Here is a 24,470-nt window from a genome sequence, read left to right on the forward strand (position 1 = left end):
TCTTCTAAGGCCAGAGTAGCATGGCCTTTTGTACCCTGGCTCTGGCCTGCCTTCTCCTGGAAAAACAAACAAAAAAACAGACAACACAGCACTGCCTTGAAATGTCACCAATGTCCTTGTGGTCAGTGCCACATGGCCATGCCTGATGGACTTAAATCTGTTTAAATCTGCTGTTACTCAACAGCAGGGCTGGAAGTCAGCTTCCTTGGGTAATAAAAGCTATTACTTGACTCTTTAAACATTTCAACTTTCCTCCCTATTTCACAGTTCATAAAACATCTCTCTGATGTGGAGGGATTTTTTTATTTAAGAGGAGATATAAGACAGCTTGTTTTTTCCACTTCTTGATTGCTTATTACTTCCCATAAGCTAAGAAATGGTCATTCTGCAATGCATTTGCTAATTGTTCATGTCTGTCAAGATGTCAGTGCACTGGGCGTCTGGCCACCCTCCTCCCAACTCCATCTCGTTGTGCGTTAGCACTGCCCGAGCCGGGTTAATATGTACACCGCGCAACTCATTAGCTGCATATTAGCATCAGAGCCAAGAATCAACATGATGGATCCAACAATATGTTGGAGCTTGGGTCAGAGTCTCAGCTGAGGACTCCTCAAATGCAGAGGTCAGCAGCTTGGCATCGACTCCACTGTCCACACCGAGCACATCACGCTCAAAGTAGCCATTGGGGAAGACGGCAAATATGGGGCCTCATTAAAAATTGAGGGGAGGGAAAAAATCCTTTTGCAGGACCCACGGGGCTTCATGGTTATTGATTTTCCCTTCCACTCACATGAAGAATTTATTGGGTTTATCACCAAAGAGAGACTGAATATTCAAAGGGCATTATCATATTTCCAGGAATCAAATACTACGCATCAGGGATGCAAGTGAAAGTTTTAAGCATGTCTCTTCAAATCCAAATGTTAATTTTATCCCCTGAAAAACATAAGCTGGTTTAAATCTAATAGAGGTAAAATGATTAAAACATGTGTTTCTCCTTCCTCCCTCCCTCCCTTCTTCCCTTCCTCCCTCCCTCCCTTCTTTCCTTCCTGTTTTCTTTTCTTCCTACCAACTTCCTTAAATTGATATAGTAATGAAGAGCTCTTTAAAAACTAACTGTTCTTTTCAGATTATGCCTCTCAAATATGCCCTGTAAAGTATCATTTGGCACACACACACACAAAAAAAACTGCTCACACACTTCCTATCACCTTTTCTTGGAGGACGACAAACTCTAGTAGGGGCAGAAAAATTGTATCAGAAAAGAAAGGCTTCCTCAGATCTCTAGATCTGTCATGTTTCAAAGTAATTATTTAATAGGACATTTTGGGTAGGACTAGCATGCTATATTACTAACAGCTTCCCTTTCTTTAAGAGTGAAATAAGGAGGTAAAAACAAGCAGAAGTTGGTATTTTAGAGATGACTACCTGACCTTACACGGGTGTTTAAAATTAGCTTGATTTTTGTAGGTATGGTTTGAAAAAGAAAAAAACCCTCCATGTTTAAAATTACAGAGCATGCAGTGCTCGCATCTTCATAAAACCACTTAAAAGTGAAAGGTCAAACTAATCATTCCAACACTGACAATCAGGCTTTCTTGGCAGCACAATTCAAAGAGTAGCTTTTATTTTCAACAATCACACCTTTTTTGGGGCAGAATCGCAATAAGCACTTTGCACCCTAACAACCATGAGGCATGTACATCTCTGATGGTGCCTGTGTTCCTCCTGAAACAGGATGTGGATCCTGCAGAGCAAAGAGGTTCCCACCTCTAAACTGGGCACACAGCCCTGTGCTCACTCATCAGGAGCACAGAAGTCAACTGTGCTCTGGTAGTTAAATGGAGTAGAATCAGTGAGTTCTCCAGAGGGTTGAAGGAAATGAAGATGAAATCACCATAAAGCACTAAGCAAATATTTAAGTGTTGCTATGGTCTGAATGCTTGTGTCACCCCAAAATTCGTACGTTGAAAACTAGTGGACAAGGTGACAGTATTAAGGAAGAGGGGCTTTGGGGAAGTGATCAGGTCATGAGGGCATGGAATCCACATGAAAGCAATCAATGCCTCACAAAAGATATTCCAGAGAGATCCCTCAAGCCTTGCCCCTTCCCCTAAGTGAGGACACAAGTAGAAGTCTGCAGTCCAAAAAACAGCCCTCACCTGACCATGTTGGCACCTTGACCTTGGATTTCCAGCCTCCAGAGCTGTGAGAAGCAAACTTCTGTTGTTGTAAGCCACCCAGTGTTTTGTATTTCGTTACAGCCGACAAAACAAATCAAGACAATTGTTTATTATAACTTGTGTGGTTCCTGCAGTTGGGATGCTAATGAAGAACATTTCTGTGAGAGAGACACTAGAGTGTTCATTTCTAAATCTATTTTGATGCAATACATAAAGCCCTAGACTATATTTCATAAAAAGCAATATGCTACAGTTCTCAAACTTAAGAAAAAAAAAGACAGTCCTGAGCTTACAGATTTATATATACTGGGTGGAGACAGCATTAATATGTAAAACTCACTAGAACTAGTAGTAAAGTTGAATAGAGCATCTGAGCCAGTAGCAGGTGAAGGTAGGCACTCAAGAAATGCTGTTGAATTCTTTTCCGTAAGAATTCACCTTCCTCAGGCATTTTGGATGTGGCGCCCCTAGTGGTCAGGCTTAGTTGGCACAACAGCATGCCCAACCAAATGCCCTGGTCAAGGCACACCTCCAGGTCCCTAGCTCTGTGAGGCTGGAGCTGTTGTTTAAGGGAGTGGAGTGGGCTGAGCTGAGTTCAACAGCGTGAAAGTGAAAGAGAGAGCACACGCGCGCACATATTTGGAGCAACGGGGGATGCCCATGCGACTCTAAAATAGATTTTCATACATTGCTAAGAAATTGTCTTTGAAGGTAACTCCAGAGAAGAATTCTAAAAAAAAAAAAAAAAAAAAGCAATCCAGAAGCATCCGAGCGAAGGTACAACTGCCTAAGGGGATCGCTAAGAAAGGCAGTGTCACCTGAATGTATATACTCAGTGCTCCAGCCACCCAAGATTAATGGCCGTGCCGTTTGTGTCATCAAGCCTCTGCACACGCTAGTCCTGCCACCGAAAAAGTCCTTCTCCACCTGACCTGTAAGATTCAGCTTCATGCCTTTCTTACCCTCTGAGGCCAAGTTAGCTAATTCCTCCCTAATCCTTCACGGGATTTGAAGCAAAATTATTACACACACAGTTCTATATTCAAATATTCTTAGTTTCTTAGTTTTCAAATTCAAAAATTCTTAGCTTCCACGTCTGTCTTCCCCATTTATTGATGAGTTCCTTGAGAACATCTCTCACATCTTCTTACATATTCATTCAATTGGTTCTTATTGGATTTATTTGACTCCAACCTTATTTATAGGTTTCCAAATTCACCTTAGCCAAAATGCCTGCTGCCTGAAGCATTTTTAATTGCATAAGATACATGCAATTAAATTGTGCAGTGTGTACACACACACACATGAGATAGTTTTGTGCTTTGAGCACTAACACTGTTGACTTCAGGTTGTCTTAGTGTGCCTTGTGTGTCTGTGTTGGGGGATCTGGGTACACAAAGATACATGTTCATCTGAAGGTTTTGTGAAACACAGCCATGCTTACATGCCCCATCTTCGACACATTTTTACCTCCCAAAGCTTCTGGCAAGAATCCAATTCAATTGATTTGCATTTCTCCCTCTTTCCCATCCATTATTGGAGGTACTAACGAGCAGAAAGCAGCCCTACAGGTAGACAACTAACTGGGGAAAAGGAGGTGTAGTCAACAGCCTAGGAAACCTACAACTGAGAAGAATCAGACAGGTTAGAGTTCACACAAGATTTAGTCCATCTGAATACAGAGAAGAGTCAGGAATGGGGAGGTGGGGAGGGAGGTGAGGGAGGTGAGGGAGGTCAAGGAGGAAGATGAACTAGACAGCCAGATGTTTTGTGAGCCAAAATAAAGTTGTTGGACAAATTGTTGTTTGGCAATAATAAGCATTGCCAGTGCTACTGTAGAAGTCTTTCAGGACAAGAGGAAAGTGTCCATTCTGCTTAGGGCAGGAGAGGCTGTGGCCAGTGGGTCATGACCAGAAAACAAATCTCAGCCCATCTTCCTCCTCCTGATGTTCCCCAAGGTTTCACTTTCATTCTCCCTTCTCATTGTCTCAGCGATCTCTTCCACTCCTTGACTCTCCCTCTCTAAAGGTACCCCCTATCTCTTTCCCTACCTTTGATCTCACCAAAGTTCTAGACATGTATTCCCCCTTCCTCCGTAATAGGGAAACAGCTACGAAAGGATCCTATATTCGCTTGACTGAATAGTTCTTATAGTGCTTTACATGACAGTGAGGTGCGCCCAGGTAAGAGTAAATTTTGCCCTAGACTGAAAATCAGAGACACTTGGGTTTTGGTCTCACACTTAATGCAAACTAGCTACATGATTATGGTCAAGTAACATAAAATTGCCAATTCACACTTTATTATTATTTTTTTTGTACCTCCTATCTCTATAAGAATCTATGGTTCTTGAAGCTCATGGAGTATGTAAGACATGTGTCTGAGCTGTGTTATTCACTGGGGGCAAGGGAGCAACTAGTAACCTGAGTTTAGTGCTCTCAATTTCTGATTTCCAATCTAGTGTTCTTTTCATTAAGAAGAATGATAAATTCATAAAAATGAAGTATGGCCACTGAAAGATCATCACACCTGCATCTCACTCAAAATTGATAAGCTTGACATTTTCAAGTAAGGAAATCCCTAAGTTACACCAGGTTTCTGGTCTGAGAGCTCTCACGTGGAAGGCTGATTGTTTAAAACACAGGAGTGAGGGTCAGGTGCCTGGACCTGACCGCTCTGAGCACATCATGTGAAACTGTAATTTATTCCCAGAGAAAATGTGTTGCAGTGTCTACTGGAAACAAGGAATACATGTTCTGACTTGTACCACTGGTCCACTGACTCACACATTTGACCAACACAGACGGACCACCTACTATTTCCCAGACACTGGAGAGGCACTGGGGCTACAGACCAAAATAAAAAATCACCTCTTTTCTCTGCCAGGTTACAACCTGCAGGGCAAAAACAGATCAAGAAATGCTTTAGGGCCTCTCCCTGAATCATGATGAAAGGGAAGTGAATGGGAGTAATTCTGAGAGTCCCACTTGAGCTCTGAGGCTCCATAAAGACCCTCACTTATATCTTGATGCAGAAGAGATGTAGATATGGATGTTCTTAAATCAGATTTTAGGGCTCTAGATTCTAGAACTTATATTTCTATCTTTAATTCTAAATAAAATCAATATAAAGAACAGCAAATCGACCCACCTGATAAATCGGGAAATTGATTCAGTTTACAAAACCTGAAAATACCAACTTGAAGGAGTTTCAAGATGGAAAATGAAATGTATTCATTGGCATTCATTTTCAAAATTGCAGCCTAGTCCTATTAGAAGTAATCAAAACCCCAAGCCAAAATGTAAGGATGCAAAGGGACTCTGGAAATGACATTTGGGAATTTCAAAGCATTAAAAATAGTTATTATCCCATGCAGTGAAAGCAGAAGGAGTGAGTATGCCAGGGTGAGTTACTAGAATTTGAATACAGTTGTAAATAAAACTTCTAGGTAGTGGCTACAATCTTCAGCACATCCCAGGACTGGCCAGTACTTTTGTCTGTCTGCCACTTAAAGGTGCCGTGTACATCTACTGGAATTTTTTTCCCACCATGTGGACACACCAGTGATGACAGTAGATATTTTTGGTCCTCTGTCAAAATTTCCTTTACTAGGTTGGCGCATCCAACCCTCCCCTGACGTGAACACTGACTGCTAACAGCGTAACCCTTTTCCTTCTCTAGAGAATTGCCCTCGGCTGATAGGAGTGGCCTCCTGTGACCTCAAGGGTAGCCCACAGCCAGTGGTTGACTTACATGGGGATATAAAACCCCAGCTCCCCTGGTTCAAGGTGGGAGAGCCTTGCACTACCATTCACGCCCCAGAGCTTCCTGCGGGGCGGGCCGTGGCTGTTTTAGCTGATACACCTCCTGCTTCCCTTCCTCCCTTGCCTGTGCTGCTTCACTCCCCTGCTTACAGACTCCTAAGAGCTGTTACGTTACTCAAACAAGGAGGCCACTAGACTGAGGTGGGTCTTACGCCACGGTGGCCAGTGTAAGCAAACCAGCGTCTGAACCTGAAATGCTAAAGGTGATGAAATCAGAATTCAAAGACAGCCAATCACACGCAGCCACTAGGCTTCAAGCTACAGCCGATCAATATTTTCCTTACTTTGCTTCCACTCTTTATATCAGCCTTTCCCGGCGCTCCTAACCACTTCCGGTTCAAATTGATTTTTGCTCAAATTAACTCTTAAAACTTTAAACATGCCTCAGTTGATCATATAACTGAGTCCTCGCTCAGTAATCACTCCCCGAGAATCTTCATCTCAGACTGGGCTTTCCAAAGAATTCTATCCAAGGCATTAATCCATGTCTTAATCCATTTCATAAAGAAAGAGCAATCTGTAATGCCTAATGAGACAAAACGAAGTTTAGCAGAGTCGGCTAGCCACACAGCCAGGCACAGGAAGCTTTCCATCTCGAGTCTCAAGATCCTCTGTAAAAAGCTGGAGTCAGGCCCCTGTGAACTGGGGGCAACCAGCCACAAGAACTAACGATCCACGCCCCCATCTCTTACATGGGCAGCTCTGAGGTTTCCACCCTGGGGAGAAAGACTCGTTACTAAATCCACTGTGAAGTCAGGGAGCAAAGTTTCCATGCTTTCATCACAGCTGCCTTTGCGACCCACCCACCCATCCATCCCCATCTTAAATCTTTGATTTTTTAATTTGAGGGAGTGGAAGGTGGGGGCAATGTGAATTACACTCATACTGGCACATTTACAGTAAAAGTCTAACAGGAAGATAACCAAGTTGCCAGCTTTTCTCGTCCAGCTCCATCTCAGAGGTGATTCACCGGGGAACTTAATGACTGCCTTCTAAAGCAACACACCAGGCCTGTTAGCACTTAATTGCATTAACAGTCTGTTAACAGTCTGTGTTTCCTAGCATAACAAACAGTCTTGATTCAGGAATGATGCAAGTCAGGGGGAGCCTGGGCAGGAGTTCTGTCCCCCTTTGTCTGATGGGAGTTCCCTCAGATCACAGACTATTTTTCTCCCTGGAAGAAGTGGTAGGAAATTCCTACTTAGGTGATTTTTAGGCAGATGGTGGAGCTGATATATTTAGAGGCTCCAGAAATACCATTCCATTAATTATACTGTCAAGATCTTGATTACCAGCAGCCTGTTTCACTCAGGCCAGGGCTAGTTTACACTTACATTTCAGATTCTTCTAATATAGCTGGACGAGGTAGCTAGACAATGGAATTACTTGCTTGGTTATATTCCACCTGGAATTTGAGAGGATGAATAAACTGCTATTGTTGGAACTGAAAATAATGATGGTCTAGTGAATTACATAATAATATAGAACAATAAGTTGATAGATAGAGATGGATGGATAGACAAAGAACAGAAATAGATTGATAGATAGACAGGCAGACAGACAGACAGACAGACAAGGGCAGAGAGAGGAAGATGCCTGGATAGATGGATGAAGAGATAGAAATGGATAAAGATAAACAGAGATGAATAAGGATAGAGACAGAGATAGAAAGAGAGATGGATAAGATAAAATAAATAGATGACTGGATGGACAGATAACAAGGAGAGATGGATTAAGTGGAGAGAGAAAGAGGGGACCTGCCTTTGTCCAGTATTGCTGAACAATAAAAATGTGCAAGCTGAAATCATCCTTAGTGATCTCAGTAATCAGTTGGAAAAACTGGTATTGTGCTATGCTATGGACTTGCAAAAATTAAAAACTGCTTTACTGTCAGTTCTAAATGCACAGGGAAATTAAAAAATAGTAAAACTAATATTTACATAAGAATCTGTAATTTAAAACATTAGAAAGATTGGGGATCAAAGTGCTTTATTTCTTTGTCAAAACCTTTGGGGGTGGGGATTTGGAGGTAATTAAGTTTACTGATTTACTTATTTTAATAGAGGTACTGGGGATTGAACCCAGGGCCTCGTGCATGCTAGGCATGCACTCTACCACTTAAACTATACCCTCCTCCTTGTCAAAGCCTTTTTAAGAGTAATTTGAACAGTGCTTGTTGCCTTCTTATCACGTAACTTACGAGACAGAGTGAGCATCTTTTCTATGCCTTGACAAGTCGTCATACTCCTTTCGAAGGCTGGATCAGCTAGCAGCCTTTTACACTTGGCACCTCACAGTGATGTGAAATCTCTCTGAGAGTTCCATCAATGTGAAGTTTTTCACTGGCTTCATTTCTGGGTCATGGTCATCCTTTCTCCACAGCTACTCTCTTCATCACGTTTAAAAGTTGACCTTCACTGAGTCTTCTGTCTGCATCTCAAGAGTCTGTTGAAAGGGATGCATGTCAACATTCCCATAGTCAGCTATTTCCTCTAGTTCCATTCATGTTTGATTTGAATTCTGGTCTCAGAATGATCACTTTCCATTTTGCTGCACTTTCCTATTTTTCAGACAATGCCCCCTTTCTATTATCCATTCTTGTGAATGTCAAATAGATTTATCCCCAAGAGACAACCACTCATCTTGCTGCGTGTGAACTAACAGGGTTGCTCTGACCAATCACTGACAGGCTGTGAAAGAAGTGATGGGAGGGTCGCAAACCTGATGCACATCAGCTATGTACACAGTGGTTTGCGGCATGAAAGCCTGGCAACAAAATTGGTACTTTATGAAATGACTTACAGTTAACATACCGCGGCCACTGAGATCTGAACTGTGTTGTTGAGTAAGTGGGGTTATTTGATTAAACCACTACAAGTGAAACTCACAGGTACTAGAAACATGCAAAGTAAGGCCAACTTGTGTGTGTGTGCATGTGTGTGTATACACAAATTATTTTCGTGTGAGTTGTGTGTGTAATTCCAGTAGGATTCTAACCTATGCTATCAAAGATAATTTCAGTCTCTGCAGACCTGTTTTTGGGGGGCGGGGCTTCTGTGGTACAAAACAGGAAGAAAGAGAAGGGAAGAGTTTGTGAATGAAATACAAAAGGAGGGCTCGAGCCAGAGAGGTTCAATTGATTGACATAGTCAAGAATGGGTGGAAAAATACAGGAGAGGATTTCTTCTGCTTGGTTTTCTTTTAGCATCATGGGAGGAATGAAAGCAGTAGAAGATTAGGATGGGTGTGGATGAGAGAGAAAACATTTTAGAAAGTTTTGCTCTGTCCTGGTTTGTAAGTTCCCCCTGCTGTACTCTGAATGTTTGTGTCCCCCTCAAATTTACATATCAAAGCCCTAACGTGATGGCATTTGGAGGTAAGTAGGTCATGAGGCTGGAGTCCCCATGATGGGATTAGTGACCTTATGAGAAGAAGAGAGTCAGCCCTTTTTCTCTCTCTCTCTCTGCCACATGAGAAGACACACAAGGGCTGTCTGTAAACCGGGAGGAGGGCCTTCACCAAGAACTCAACCATGCTGGTACCCTGATCTTGGACTTCCAGCCTCCAGATCCTGAGAAATAAATTTCTGTTGTTTATAAGTCTACGGCACTTTGTGATCGCAGCCTGAACTGGCAAAGACACTCTTTATTTTCATGAAGGCAAATAAAGGATTCGAGTTATTTTGGTATGTCCCTTAGTTCTGAAACTGTGCTTCTGGTATGAGATGCTGCTCTGACACTGAGTTCTTGGGATTGGGGGGGGTGGTTCACTCATGTGGACACATACTTCCTGGGCCCCTGTATTAGCTCAGCTTAGTGGAAAGTTCTGGGCTGTGGAATGAGAAAGAGGGGCTCAAATTCTGGCTCTCACTTACTAGAAGAGTGATTTTAGGAAAGTTACTTAACTTCCCCAAGCTTGCCTCCTAGGACAGGGATTACTTAAAGCGCCTTGCCTGAAACAGACTAGGCACATAATAAATACTAATTACCAGCTTCCTCCCCTCCAACAACACCCTGGGGAGGCACAGCTCTATAAATGTTCCCATTTGAAAGAAACTTTAGTGGAAATGAGGAAAGCTGAGAATTGAACTGGCATCTCAGAGCTCCCAAATAGGTTTTTTTTTTTTTTAATCCTGTTACATTTTTATATTTTTAATCTGACAAGAAACAGTTTGCAAACTGAGATAACAAGGTAAAGCAAAGATAACAGCTGATAAAACAGAATCGAACAATTCTGCCATGTCCCTGTTTATTATTGTTTTTTTGAAAGTATCAACAGGGTCAGACCTTTTACTTTTTCTCTTTATTTTTCTTAATTTTACTTTCTTTAATATTCTTTATTTTCTCTCTATTTTTCTCTCGTCTGAAATTGGACCATTGAAAACACCTCAATAATAACTGAAAAATGATTAACTAAAGAATGATGATTGAAAAAATTTGTTTGGGGCAAAATGCATTTTATAGTTCAGGGTAGGGATGAGCCTTCATGGACCCTTCTTGGGGCGACTGGGGCTTGCAAGGAGTTAAAAGGTTTGAGACTAATATGATGGTGGGAAAGAGTGGACAGTGGCGCACCTGGTCCGTCTACAAGGGAGGGCACTCACAGGGAAAGCAGCACAGCACCTGTCACTGTGGTGTGGCTCACAGTGCCAGGAAGGCAAGGGGACAAGGGAAAGCACCCCACTCAAAGGCTCTTGGTCCCCGGCTGACCTTGAGTCTGAACAGTTCAGAGAATGGCTGCCAGAGTTCATGGAAAGAATTAAACTGATTCCAACAAATGATGCTGTGGTAGATTCTTCTGAAAATTAAATGAAAGAGATATTACAGCATTGTCCCATTCTCCAATTATTCCTTGATTTAGAGTGTGACCATAAATAAAACACCTTTCAGTTTCTAGGTCCCAGATTCCTCATCCGTAGAAAGAAGAGGCTGGTTTAGATCACTGTCTTAGTTACGGCTACAAGAGCAGACTATCATCAATGTGTGGCTTAAACAACAAACATTTATTTCTCACAATTCTGGAGGCTGGAAGTCCAAGTTCAGGGTGTCAACATGCGGTTCTGGTGAGGGCCCTCTTCCTGGCTTGGAGAAGGCTGACTTCTTGTATCATCACATGGGGGGGAGAGAGAGAGAGAACACTCCAGTGTCTTCATCCCTTATCAGGGCACCAGTCTCATTCTGGAGCTTCATCCTCATGACTGCATCTAAACCTCATTACTTCCCACAGGCTCCACCTCCAAATTCCATCACATTAGGGGTTGGGGCTTCACCTTATGGCTTTATGGGGGGGGGCACAAATATTCAGTCCATAGAAGTCATCTCTAAGTTCCCTTCTCTCTGATTTTGTATATGAAGATTTCCTATTGCCACCAAATCAAAATCAGACCATCGGTCCGGTTTCCAAGATCTTCCATAATTGGATGCCATCCAAGGTCACCTTCCTTCAGGAGGACCCCGCTTCCATTTATACCAGTCTCTGGTCTGCCCTCCCTACAAACTGTATCAACCTATTACCTCCACTTTCTTCTCACACTCATTCCCCTCTTTTGGGGTGTACTGAACTCTTCCCATTGACTCCAGACTTAGTCATTTTCTTGGAAGCCATTCCTCTAGTCCCCAGACCATCTCACAGAGAAGAATAATATGAATATAAAGGTTTTCCTCTGCATAGTGTAGAGGAAGCCTTAGGATTTGCACTGGACAGGATTTTAGAAGGAACATCGTTACTTCATATTGTTTTAGTTCATGTAAATACCAGTTCTAAAAACTTGAAGTTGAATATAATATGGGCAAAACTTGTCCTAGAGCTACTTTTACTAATCTATAAAATCAAAGATTAACAGCATAGGAAAAGACAAAGGATATCAATTTAAGGTAAATTACAGCTGAACATATATAGGATCATACTTTATATCTTTATAAATACCAAGGGCATCCTGATATTTATGATAATATAAGAAAGCCACGTATTAAGGATTTGTCATTCATTGTAACATTTTGCTAAAAAAAACATTCATACATCACCACAGTAGGATTCAGTATTAAATATTTATTCAAAAAATTTCCAGTTTGGATTTGTTCCCGTAGACTTGATCTATGGTAATCTTTTAAGAAGTTCTGAAGTAGAAGGCAATAAAAGACATTCTTGCTTCTGGTAACTGTCCATGTTAAGTCATTATTGCTCTTATGGATATAATGCATAATACAATTTAAAGAAACATGTGTAATGATAATCTGAAATTATATCAAAAGAACAGTAATATTCTAAAAACAGAAAGCTTTTTATGCACCTTTATTACTGCTCCATGGAAATGCCTAATGTGTCTACTGATAATTTGGGACAAGCAAAAGGCATAACCAGACAATTTGTAAGTGAGAAAATGGAGTCTTTGGTAAAAAATTTCAACATCACTAATAATGACACAATGCTGTTTTTGAACTATCTAAATGGCAATGGTTTTAAATGTAGTTTGTGTTAAAAGAGATGAGAGAAAAGTACCTTCTAGAGTTGAGACCATCTCAGATACTTGGTAGGTAGAAGGTCATGTGTGTCGGACAGCACCCCTTAGCCTCCAGATTCAGGCTCCACCCTTTTCTGTCCTGGTCGGAGTCCTGGGAGGCTGACCTTAATTTAACAGAGAGCATCAGTGGGGCTCCCTTGCCTCTGGCTTCCATCAGCCTCAGCCAATGGGAGACATCAGCAAGAGATCAGCAGGCAGGAATTAGCAGACCACAGCTCTTAGTGGGTGGCCCTTTTCTACAGCTACAAGTCTTGCCAGTTTCAGGTGACTGCTCCTCTTCCTGGACATTTCGGGTTAAGGGATAGTAGTGACCTCTCACTGTTTAGCTCTGGAGTGCTTCTCCATCTCTTACTGGTTTCCCTTACCTTGGCCACACCACACACACTTGACAACCTAAGTCATGGCTGTGTTATATCCCTTCCAGTTACCCCTTCTGAGTTTGCCATTGGTCTTCTGCCAGGACCCTAAAGTGCACAGTACATCCAGGACCTGAATTAAGTGAGAACATTCTTCATCCCGATCAATTCCTCCTCTTTTTCTTCTATAGCGAATAACCGTTGCTTTTGCTTTCCCAGAATTCATTCAGTCTTTTCCTTGCACAGCAAGGAAAACAAAACAAAACAAAACAAAAACCCACAAGCCTGGAACTCTTGGGCCAAGGAAAAGGGGGCTTACTTGTGTATCAATCAACAAAGTGGACAAAATGCAAAGAGATGGAGAGGCAGGCCTGTTATCATTAGTGAAGTCCCTGGATCCCACCATGCCTGAAGCTTACCCTTGGACTCTACAGTTATCAGAAATGGTATGTCCCCTTTCTCGCTCAAGCTGAGTTGAGCTTTCTGTTACTTTGCAACTGAAAGCTCCCTGACTAATAGGTCTTCTCCTAATAGAAACACATGCATTTGGAGAGAGGAAAAGTGAAGAGTGTTAGAGACTGCGACTCCTAAAATGATATCATTCAGATTGGCAGTGTTGTTTTCATCAAGAACCTTCACGCATAAGGTCGAGAGAGGCTACCTGTGGTTTTTGTTTATTATGATCTTGTTGCTGCCACCACCTGCATTGTCCCTTTGATCCTCTGAAATGTGTGAGAGATGGGACAATACCAAACCAAACAACTCACTTTGCGTTGAACTTTGTGGCTGAGACCCATGGATGAACTGATGCAAACAAAGAACAATGGTGGAAAACGGCCAAATGCTGGGTTCAAGTATTATTTTCAAGTGCCATTTGCCTGGGCTTTCTCAGATGACATGGTTCACTGGCAGGAAAGTCGTTAATTGTGACAATCATTCCCATTTACCATCTATTAGAATGTGAGTCACTGGGAAGTCAGACGTCTCCAAAACCCAGTGTTCCTGAGACTCAAGGTCAAGTTCAAAGGACAGCAATCAAGTGTAAGGACAATGGCAAAGGCTCAATCCTTTGAAATGAAGAGAAGGGTTAACTCCAAGGAGATGGTTGCAAAGTGAGTTTTACTATCTCCAACATATCACATCCCTTAGAAAAAGAAATCAAAGTGACAGTGTTACCATGACCCTAAGGTCATTTCCATAGCAGCTGTCTTCCCTGGGGAAAGAGGGTAAGTCTTTATTTATCTTTATACACCCCTCCCCCTCCTGCCTAGCAAAAATAGGTGCTCATAAATGATGACATTCAGGGCCTGCTGGCTTAAGAACACAAATTAAATATATGAAAAGAGTCAGCACAGAATAGTTGCTTAAGAAAATCTTGCTGTTATTATTTTTGCTATTATTTGTAAATGTATCCACATTAATAAGCAGGTTCATTAAAACCCACATAAACCCTTCTTTAAGCATCAACTTCCATACCTCCCAAGGTGACAGCTCTGTTGTGAGTTTGAGTTATTTCCCCTGCCCTTCACATGTGCACACGGGAGTCAGAGACTGTCTGGCCGCTTGCTCACTCATTCATCCATTCAACAGACAATTAGTGACCACCTGCACTTTGCCACATATTAGACTGTATGTGGGGGGATCAAAGTTGATGAAGACACAGCCCCTGTGTGATACAAAGGCAAACCTGTTGGAGACGGACAGAAATCCAAATGAGAGAATCAGCCTGTGGGATGAGGTACCTGACTTCAGTGGTTGCAGCCAGTACTGAGAAACCCTGGGGAAAATGATCATTGCAGGGCGAGTCTTTCCCTTACCTTTTCTGCAAGCCAGCCAACATGCCTGATCTCTCGGCTCCCAGCAATGCCCGTTTTCCCCAGCTGCTCTCGGACCTCGGCGATCACTCGGGTCTGCAGGTCATTGACGTTGGAATGGATGGCACTGAACCAGGCCTGGGCAGTGGCTGAGTCCTTGCTCCTGAGGACCACTGTGTGCTTAGCATCTGGAGAGTGGATTTCAAGCTGCCTAGAGGAACAAAGAGTAAAGGATTAGAAGGTTCCCTGGCAGATCATGCCTCCTCAAGTCTTGGCCTCCAAGGTGAACAGATTCTTTACTCTCACTTTTAAACTTTGTCCATTTTGCATGGTTTACCTGAATGGTCCCATCCCTCATTCACTCACTCATTCATCCACAAATATTCACTGTGCCTGGGCATCATTCGAGGTACTGGGGGCACAGTTATTCAACCACCCACTCACCTGAATTAAGAATGTCTGTGTGGCTTATTAGTAGTGTCACATCAAGACTTCCAAACTGTGAACTGATATGAACTGCCTTACCTCTCAATCCACAGAGGATTTTAACAGTATACTCACATCCTTGCTGCTGCTGGTGGGAAGCAGATTGAAAAACCTACCCACTTGCTTAATCCTACTGCTCAGCATTAATTGTGAATATTTTGGCTTCAAAGATGACCACTTTGTATTCTGTGACACATTTCCCTACCATCTTACAGTGCCTCTCCTTTAGACTGGACGCCACCAAGGTGGGGCATCCGTGGTCCTCCACAGCTGTCTCAAGTCATCAACACCAATAAATATGCCCAACAGTGTCCTCCTTAGCTCCTGAGTTTAAAATGACAATTTTGCAGATCACCTGAAAATCAGAAATCCCAATGTAACCTGGTCTAATTTACATTTGAAACCAACCTTTTAGAGTGAGTAAACCTTTTACCCATAAACTTAAATTACAGAAAAAGAATTATTTAAAAAGTGAAATTTCTCTAAGGAAGTTTTAGCCATATATATATATATCTATATATATATATTATATATAGATATAGATAGATAGATAGATATAGATATAGATATATAGATATATAGATATATTTTTTTTTTGTAAGAAATGTGCAAAACAAGGCTCTTTGCTAAGACTCCAAAGGTTTTAGGTAATGAAACAGGGAATTTTTTGGTGACATTTGTCCTCACCCAGAAAAAAAAAATCTCAGGCCTCTTTAGGCACTTTTCAAAGAAATGGCCAGTCCGTCTAGGGTAAGTTTTTCTCTCCTTCCAAAGTTCTTACTCTTCAGTAAAGTTGAACAGTCAAACACAAATTAGGATTCTCCAAAAGTATTAATAAGAGCTCAACTTGCTTTTCAACTTATTCTATCAATATCCATTGTTCTAGGAATTTAAAACATGCAAATATTTCTCTTGAAATGTTTTCTTCTGAAGACCTGGGTTTGTTAAAAAAAAAAAATGGCAGCTTGGGAAGTGGTCATTCCCAGGGTATTACACACACACAGGCACATACAAAAATGATGCCAGCAAAAGAGAAAGAAAAAATAATTTCTTTGTTGGGTTGCCCACATAACCCAGAGGAGAGATGACTTGCAAACAGAAGGACAGGCTACTGAAGAGGCCCATTTTCCCCAGATTTTGACAGCGTTTATCATTACTATTAACTTTTAAGTAAGCTTTTAAAATACAACATTTAGATAGAAAAGGGCACAGATTGTAGAGTACAGTTTAAATATATTTTCACAAAGGGAACATATTCGTGTAACCACCCCTCAGATCAAGAAACAGAACATGAGAAGCATCCCAGATGACCCTTCCATCCCCCTTTCCAGTTATTTCCCCCACAAATGACCACTGTGAGGATTTCTGTCACCATGGATGACTTTTGTCTCAGGGAAAATGGATGAGGCTTTGTTTGTTTGTTTTCATTTGTTGTCGTTGCCTGCAATCTAGGGAGGATCTTGGACTATGTCGGAGGCAAAGTTTAAATACCAGGTCCTATGCTTTTTAGTGATGGTTCTCGAAGTGTGGCCACAGACCAGCAGCAGCAGAATCATCTGGGAACTTATTAGAAGTGTAAATGCTCGGTTCGTACCTGGCCCCGCTGAATTAGGAATTCTGGGGGTCACGCCCAGTGATCCCCACTCCACTTAAGTTTGAGAAGGGCTGCTTAGCGGGTTCATAAGAGCAAAGCACCAAGCTTGGTTGTTTGCCAGGGTCCCCAGTGGTTGAGGTGGACACGCTGAAAGGTGAACTGACCTCCTCCCCATCAGTCTCAAAGAAAGAACACAGAGGACACGGAATAGAGAGGCCTGTGGCTTTTTATAGTTAAAAAAAAAAGCAACAGAATCTCAATCAAAAGTACTCTTCAGGAACCCTGGAATAGTTTGTTTTTTTCAATCATTTAATTACCTACAGATGTCTGGACCCCATCCCAGACCTACTGAGTAAGAATTTCCAGAGGTTGAGGCCCAGGTAAATGCTTTAAATGCTCCACAAATTGTATAGATAAAGGATCACGGCAGGCCTCTCTGAGCCCAAGTTCAAACCCCCCCAAAGAGCTACCTATGTCTGCAGGGGATTGTCACCAGAAGGGCAACACAACAGAAGGCTCTCGGAGAATGTATTTGTAATCCTCTGCTGAGTAACAAACTGCCCCAGAATGAAGCGGCTGAAAACTCCAACTGTGTTATCTCACAGAAGTTGCCTGAGTGTCCTCATGACGTGGAAGCTGGTTTCCCCCAGAGAGCGAGAAGAAACTACTATTCCTTTTATGACTTGGCATCCAAAGTCGTAGCCCATCACTTGCGGTTCATTCTTTGTGTTGGAAATGAGTCATTAGGTCCAATGCACACTCATGAGGAACAGAATTAGGCTTCACCTCTTGAAGGGAAGACAGGCAAAGAATTTGGGACACATCTTAAAAGCATTGAGCGAGGCTTGGGATGAAGTAAGGTTCTGGAAAGAGTCTGTCCTACGTGTAAAGGGCAAGTGTTTGGGGCTGTGAATAAGCAGCCTAGAAAGAACTCATAGGTCTGGGTGAAGAGGGAGAAGACAATTCTCTTTTAATTTTTTTTTTTATGTTTTATTTTATTTAACAGAAGTACTGGGGATTGAACCCACAACCTGCTAAGCATGCACTCTGCCACTGAGCTATACCCTCCCCCTAGAGAAGACCATTCTTTCTGACAAAGCTGCAGCTCCCAGTTCTAAAAAGACAGACTGTGAACTCAAGATAGGGGTCAGCAACAACAGGAGAGATGAGAGCCTCTGATTGACAGCATAAGGGAGCATGAAGCCACCAGAAACAATGGTGGGTGAAGAACTATTGGCTGGTCTGGCACAGGAAAAAATGTCATTTATTTGTGCGATAAATAAATGAAAGAATTCAGTGATCTGCATTCACTTCTCCCTCACCACAACCAAATCCAAAGGGGAAGAAAGAAGAAGAGTGCAAACTTTTTCTTTTTATAGCAATGAGCTCTACACTCTAAAGCAAACAATAAATACCTGGGTTCAATCCCCAGTACCTCCATTACTAAACAAACAAACAAACAAAATTACCTCTCCCTGCCTCCCCCCCCCAAAAAGAAATAAAAAATAAAATTGTATTTAAAAGAATATATATGGATGCTTCAAGGAATTTGTAAGATGCAGATCACTTAAAACTGTGGCAATACTGCTTCCATTTCAACACACATTGGAGTTAAAAAGTTTTCTCCTTGGCAAAATAATCTTGCCCCCACCCACATTCAGTTCTATCACCCAGAAAGAAAAAAGGGACCTTCTGGAATGAGGGACCTCTATAAAGCACCCGGAAGCATGCTGGCTCACAGTAGGTCTATACTCAGTAAGTGCCTGCCACTTCCTGCCTGGCGTAAAAATAAAATCGAGACAACTTCTTCGCTAGCTGATGAGCCCGACATTTCTAGAACTGGGGAAGAGAAAGGAGGGAGGGAGGAAGAGAAGGAGCAGTGAAGTCAGGCCGGCTGACTGGAGCTATTTTCAGTAGGCCAGTCTTTCATAACTCCTATTTTGTTCCCCAGTTGAACTGACCGCTGCTTGATGAATTGTGTTTATCTGTAGTTCAGCGATAAAGTTCTCTTTTAATTCCCTGCTGAATAGAAATATTTAGGGCAATGCCACAGCTGTGTTTATTCTCACACTCCACCACAGTTATGTAAATACTGCCTATGGAACTAGTTCTGATAAAGGCTCATACCAACCCGAGGAATTAGACACTCACTCTAGATGTCTGCCAAGATGAGCCGTTTCCCTCCAGCTTGGCACAGCCTATGAATGGTATCACAGCTCCTCAGAGATCATTTGGCAAACCTCACAATAAAAGAGTAATTTTCTTCCCCCTCACTCTCTCAAAGGCTCTCACGGAGCCAAATAATATTTCCCAGCATCCTCTGCTTCCCCTGTTGAGACACACGAGGCTGACACACAGAACCTGGAGCCTCCTAACGCAACCTTAATAAATAAAACAAAACTTGCAACCTGGCAATGGAAGTTTCAAGTGACCTTTCCCCTCCAGCGTGAGGCCGGAGAAAATACAGATGAAAGTGGTCAGGAAGTCCAGCCTGTGGGCTTGAAGCAACCGCTGGGAGTCAAAGGGAACTCAGACCACATGGTCACTGTGGTTGCTTCCAGTCCCACAAATCTGTGACTCTGCTGGTTGATTAAAAAACTTCCCAACTGACCAATACACAGCACACTGTTAACAGTGGCTAACTCTAGACAGTGGGACTGAGGTATTTTTATTTCCACCTTTCTGCTTTTCTGCAATGCCTAATCTTTTTTTGCAGTATAATCAGAAAAAAATACTAGACGAAAGTTTAAGAAAATAAATGCTTGTTACAACCCAAGCTGGCTATAACTAAAAGACTTGCAAACCATTACATATAAAAATAGATAAAAACCAAATTTCTTCTATAGCACAGGAAACTATATTCAATATCTTGTGATAACCTTTAATGAAAGCATATGAAAATGAATATATGTATATATCTGTGTGTGTGTGTATATATATATATGCGCATGACTGGGACATTATACTATACACCAGAGGTTGACACATTGTAACTGACTGTACTTCAATTAAAAAAAAAAAGACTTGGGAAGAAAGAGATAAAACATTGTAGTAACACTATTCATAATGAAGGTGGGTATTTGTCCTGTGGGGATGTAAACTCCACCACCAAATGAGTTCACTTGGCTCATTTTATCCTCACCGCCATCCTATGAGGTGAACAGTATTAATGTGTCTATGTCACAGAGGAGAAGATGGCGCCTCAGAGGGGTTAGAGTATCCAACCTTCCAGTTAGGAAGAGGCAAAGCTGGAGATGGGACCCAAGTTCATCTGACCGCAAAGCCTGTGTCCTAAGCATTCTGTTCCACTTCGTAGGCTGTTTGTAAAACGCGGTCTGTTGCTTCATAGAGTAGAAAACGTTTTTCACGTTGGTGGGTGCTCACCAACTTTTGAACACCCTTCCTGTGTATTTGGAAAGTCTTCCAAACTCTGAGTTGAGCTTCCCCAAGGCAGAAGCCAGCATTCAAGTTCCCAGCCTTCCTTACTGCTCGGGCACTGAGCCACTCACTAGAAATGGCAGTTGTGAAGGAGGCAATGTGAGAAAGTAGCTGAGGTTGGAATCCATCTTTTGGCAAGTACGGTGGTGGAGGCATCTGGCTCCTCATGGCAGCAGTGCCAGAGCGTGGCCAGCGCCAGGTTGTCACTGGTGCAAGCTGAGGCAGTGGTGTGGGCTGTCGGGTGGTGGTTAAGGGTGGCAACAGAGGCATTTCTTCCCGAAGAGCCTTCACAGTGTGGTTGGGTATCTGAGCTCTGGAAGATGTGTGCACAGCCTGATATTCCCAGCCACCACTGATTCTATTGCTTAAAACTACTATCCCCAGCTAAGGATGAAGGTTTGGGAATCTGGTAGCCACGATGGGAGCTAATGAGATCATCTAAGGAATGTGTCAAGTGTGAGCAGTTAATGGAAAAGAAGCCAGAAAAAGGTGTTCTGCTGTTTTTCACAAAATCCCATTTCAGAAACAGGTCATGCATGATATAGTATTCTGCTGAGCTCTGAGGGAACCTGACAATATCTCTCATGCTGGCTAAGTTTCAGCGTTTCAGTATTACATAAATTTATAAAATATGTGAAGAATTTCAGCACTTTGGGCTTTCCTAGGGGAATGATATCGTTATCAAAGTTTTAGAAGAGGAGTCGGCTAACGTCAAACTAGAGAAAACATTTTGTTTTTCTACTCCACACTTCATCTGTACCTCACAAAGTGTTCTGAGGTTTGACCTTGCTCAACTGGATTTTTCTTTTTTTTTTTAAGCCATCTAAATATACAAGGTGCTATGCAGGTCAAATAAATATACATTTGTCTCTAGACTCTTACTACCATATGCTGACAAAATAAACATCCACCCCATAGTCCAATCCAGAGCATAGCATTTGGAGTCTGAAGACCTATTTTTTCTTTTGAATGAGATTATTTTGGGCTAGAGTTGCCACATTTTACATATAACAATATAAGGTACCCAGTTAAATTTGAATTTCAGATACACAATGAATAATGTTTTAGTGTAAATATGTCTCATGCAATATCTACTGGTGAAAATGGAATAAAGTACATAAGATTAAAAATGTATAGAAAACAGGGGGGAGGGTATAGCTCAAGTGGTAGAGCACATGCTTAGTATGCACAAGGTCCTGGGTTCAATCCCGAGTAACTCCTCCAAAAAAAAAATAAATAAATAAGTAAATCTAATTAACTACCCCCCCCCCAAAGAAATGTATAGAAAACAAAACTGACAGGACTTCATGATGGATTAGCTATGAGGGTGAGGGAGAGGGAAGAGGCAAGGAAGTTGCCTAGTTTTCCAGCTTACAAACTGAATGAATGACAGTGCCAATTACTAAGATACAAAAAATGAAGATGGTCCAGGTTTGGTGAGAAACATTATGAATTTGGGTACACTTCTCCATCTTCATTTAGGCGTCCTGCAATAACCTCAACCTTGTAGTGTATACACATGCCAGCTACTGTCCAAGAGTAGTGTTCTGTGGTTATTTTGTCTAAATGGGATCAGCGTCTTCCCAATAACCCAGGTTGGATGACCCAATCAACCTTGACGCCGCCTGTCTTCTTTTCCTGGTACTCATTCAGTCTCCAAGTGGCATCAGTATTATCCTGGTGGGATCTCCCTTCCACAAAAGCTAGCCAGACTGTAAGTTACCAAATTTGCATAGTGGAGCTGGAGCAATCACTTATCTAAGAAGGAATGTAAGTTTTACTTTGTAGATCAACTTTGATCAAAAGGCAGTGGTTGCCTGAAATGATGTCTTGCAAAGGAGCCTGAGGTCTCATTCTAGGCTCACGCAGGGAGAGTAGCATAATCATGTTTGCTGTCTGCCATAGACTTGGGAGTGAGAATTGGTGGCACTCATTTTGTCTGTTTGATATTTGGACACTAGGAAGCATTCTGACATGTAGCTCTGACATGTAGCTCCCTACTGCCCCACCCCTGGGGAGAGTTCTGGATTTTGGTCATCTGATAATTTCTCTTTCAAGGTTTATCCTTTTATAATTTATCTCCCCAACTAGACTATACATTTCTTGAGGGCATGACATATACCAGAATTACCTTAATTTCGTCCCCACTGCCTGACACATGGAGGGGGATGTTCCTTATGTATTTGCTGGGCAACGTGAATAAATGGCTCTACTATTAAAAGCTTGTCCCATCTCTAAGGTAACGCCCTTTCTACTCAACATTCTATGACTGCTTCCGTTTACATTTTTGGGGTTTTTTTCCCTTACTAGAAATTAACCTTTTCAGTCTTGAAGGATAGAATTTAATTCTATGGCACAAAGTGCTTCAGTTCTAAGGCATAAGCTTGGTATATAGTAAATCAAGTCACATATGCTTTAATGTCCCACAAGAAGGCTGCTTTACACGGGTTACGTGCAGGAGCAGTCAACTCAGAAATATTTATTGTATTTTATTTCACATTACAATGTTTATCACACAACGTGACATACATGATTTTCTTGGGCTAAAATAATCAATTTGTGATCTTCAGCCTTCCTCAGATTAGATGTAAAAGAAGGCAGTCTTGCAAATGTATAAAACAGGGTAAAACAATGACAGAATTGAAGCAACCAGGAATATTCACTCAAAGTGCTTATTTCTGAGAGGTATGAACAGAAGTGGATGCCATCTGACTCCTTTATGTCAGCGTTTCAAGTGAAATAGTAAAATGTATTCATTCGACTCAATTACAGAATTATGAGATGCCTTTTTCATTCATTAACTTACCAATTACTTTTTGAGTATCTGATACCTACGAGGCATGACATTAGGTACCTGATGAGAAGGGAACCCAACACAGACGGATTTCCTATAATCACTGAGATTATGGTCAAGCAATCTTGGACAAGCTCACAGTTTGTTAAGTTTTCAAGTAACATGAGAAATTCCTAACACAAGAGAAAGACTTGTATCTGTTTTAGGAGCAGAGAATCTTTTATTAAACTCTCAATAAATTACCACGTGAAGTCAACAGCTGCTAACACAGGGTACCCGTACATTACCAGCACCAAAGTATCGCTCGTCCATTCAGTTTTCATTTTGACTCAGTCTTTCTTTTCAAGGAAGGAGTAGAAGAAAAGGGGAGACTGTAAGGGCAAAAGCACTGTATCTCTATGGCTCCCATATAAATAAAGATGTGTTAGCTATGGAAGGCAGCACTTCAAGCCGTTAACATCTGTGAACCCTTCAACAAAGATTATTAATCGTCACCACCCAGCAGAGAAAGGGGCCCCAAGAGAGTGGTGAAGAGGAGACATAAGTTGGATGGGACAAGGATTTGAAGAGGCTCTTCCACCTGAAAGGACTGGAGCAGCCAGTCCGGATTCAGGAAGTGGCAAAGACCACTGGAAATTTTAGTTAGCATGGGAGAAAACTAGATGTAGAGGAAGAGCAGAAACCAAAATTATCCTAGTTTAATGTGTAAATAAACGAGTGATCAAAGACAGAGTCAGCAGTCTATTCCATTTTTTTTTTTAATGGAGGTACTGGGGACTGAACCCAGGACCTCATGCATGCTAAGCACGCACTCTACCACTGAACACCCCCTAAGAAGTAGCAATCTTGAAGGAAGTTATAAATCATTTAATCCAACCATTCATTTTAAAGGTAAAAAACAAACAAAACACTAACTTCTGGAAGAGGAGAAGTGATTTAGTCAAGGTCACATTTACAGGTAGTGTTAGTGAGCCTGGAATCCAGACTTCTTAACAACCATGTTTACCCAAGTTCAGGGAATGGGGAAAGCAGGGGGATCTCACGGTGTGCTGGAGGCAAAGTGAACTTTCTTTACAATTTTCCAGAGGGCTGGTCCTGAATTTGAGGTGAGGACTCTCTAGAATATTTTGTAGATATTTTACTATCAAGGTATTTATAGAAATGACAGCTTCATAATTATTTTCTCTCTGAAGCCTTTGCTCAAAGACACTTTCACCTCTTTTGCAGATAGCAATAATCATTTTCATTACATGAAGGATTTAAACAAGCACAAACAAATAAATCAGCTACCCACAAAACTGCTATTTAAAAAAAAAAATCTATATCTGAGCCATCTAGACAAGTTTTAAATTGTCATGCAATTCTGTACTGGTTGCAAGAGAGGGTGAAAATCAGAATAATGCAAATGATCATCCCGAGTTTCAAAAGGTCACACTACATGATATTCAATCTTCCTCATTC

General features: G+C 41.7%; 1 protein-coding gene across 2 annotated transcripts in view; it reads right to left on the bottom strand.

Annotated features, from left to right (window-relative positions):
- The window catches only part of SNTB1 (syntrophin beta 1), a 199,922-nt gene that overhangs the window by 57,413 nt on the left and 118,039 nt on the right, over nt 1-24,470 (bottom strand). For both annotated transcript variants that reach the window (XM_074352997.1, XM_074352996.1), the window contains exon 4: nt 14,701-14,908. In XM_074352997.1, the coding sequence (XP_074209098.1) occupies nt 14,701-14,908 (208 nt within the window). The remainder of the gene's footprint in view (nt 1-14,700; nt 14,909-24,470) is intronic.

The sequence above is a fragment of the Camelus bactrianus genome, chromosome 25 (genome assembly GCF_048773025.1).
Source record: "Camelus bactrianus isolate YW-2024 breed Bactrian camel chromosome 25, ASM4877302v1, whole genome shotgun sequence".
NCBI lineage: Eukaryota > Metazoa > Chordata > Mammalia > Artiodactyla > Camelidae > Camelus > Camelus bactrianus.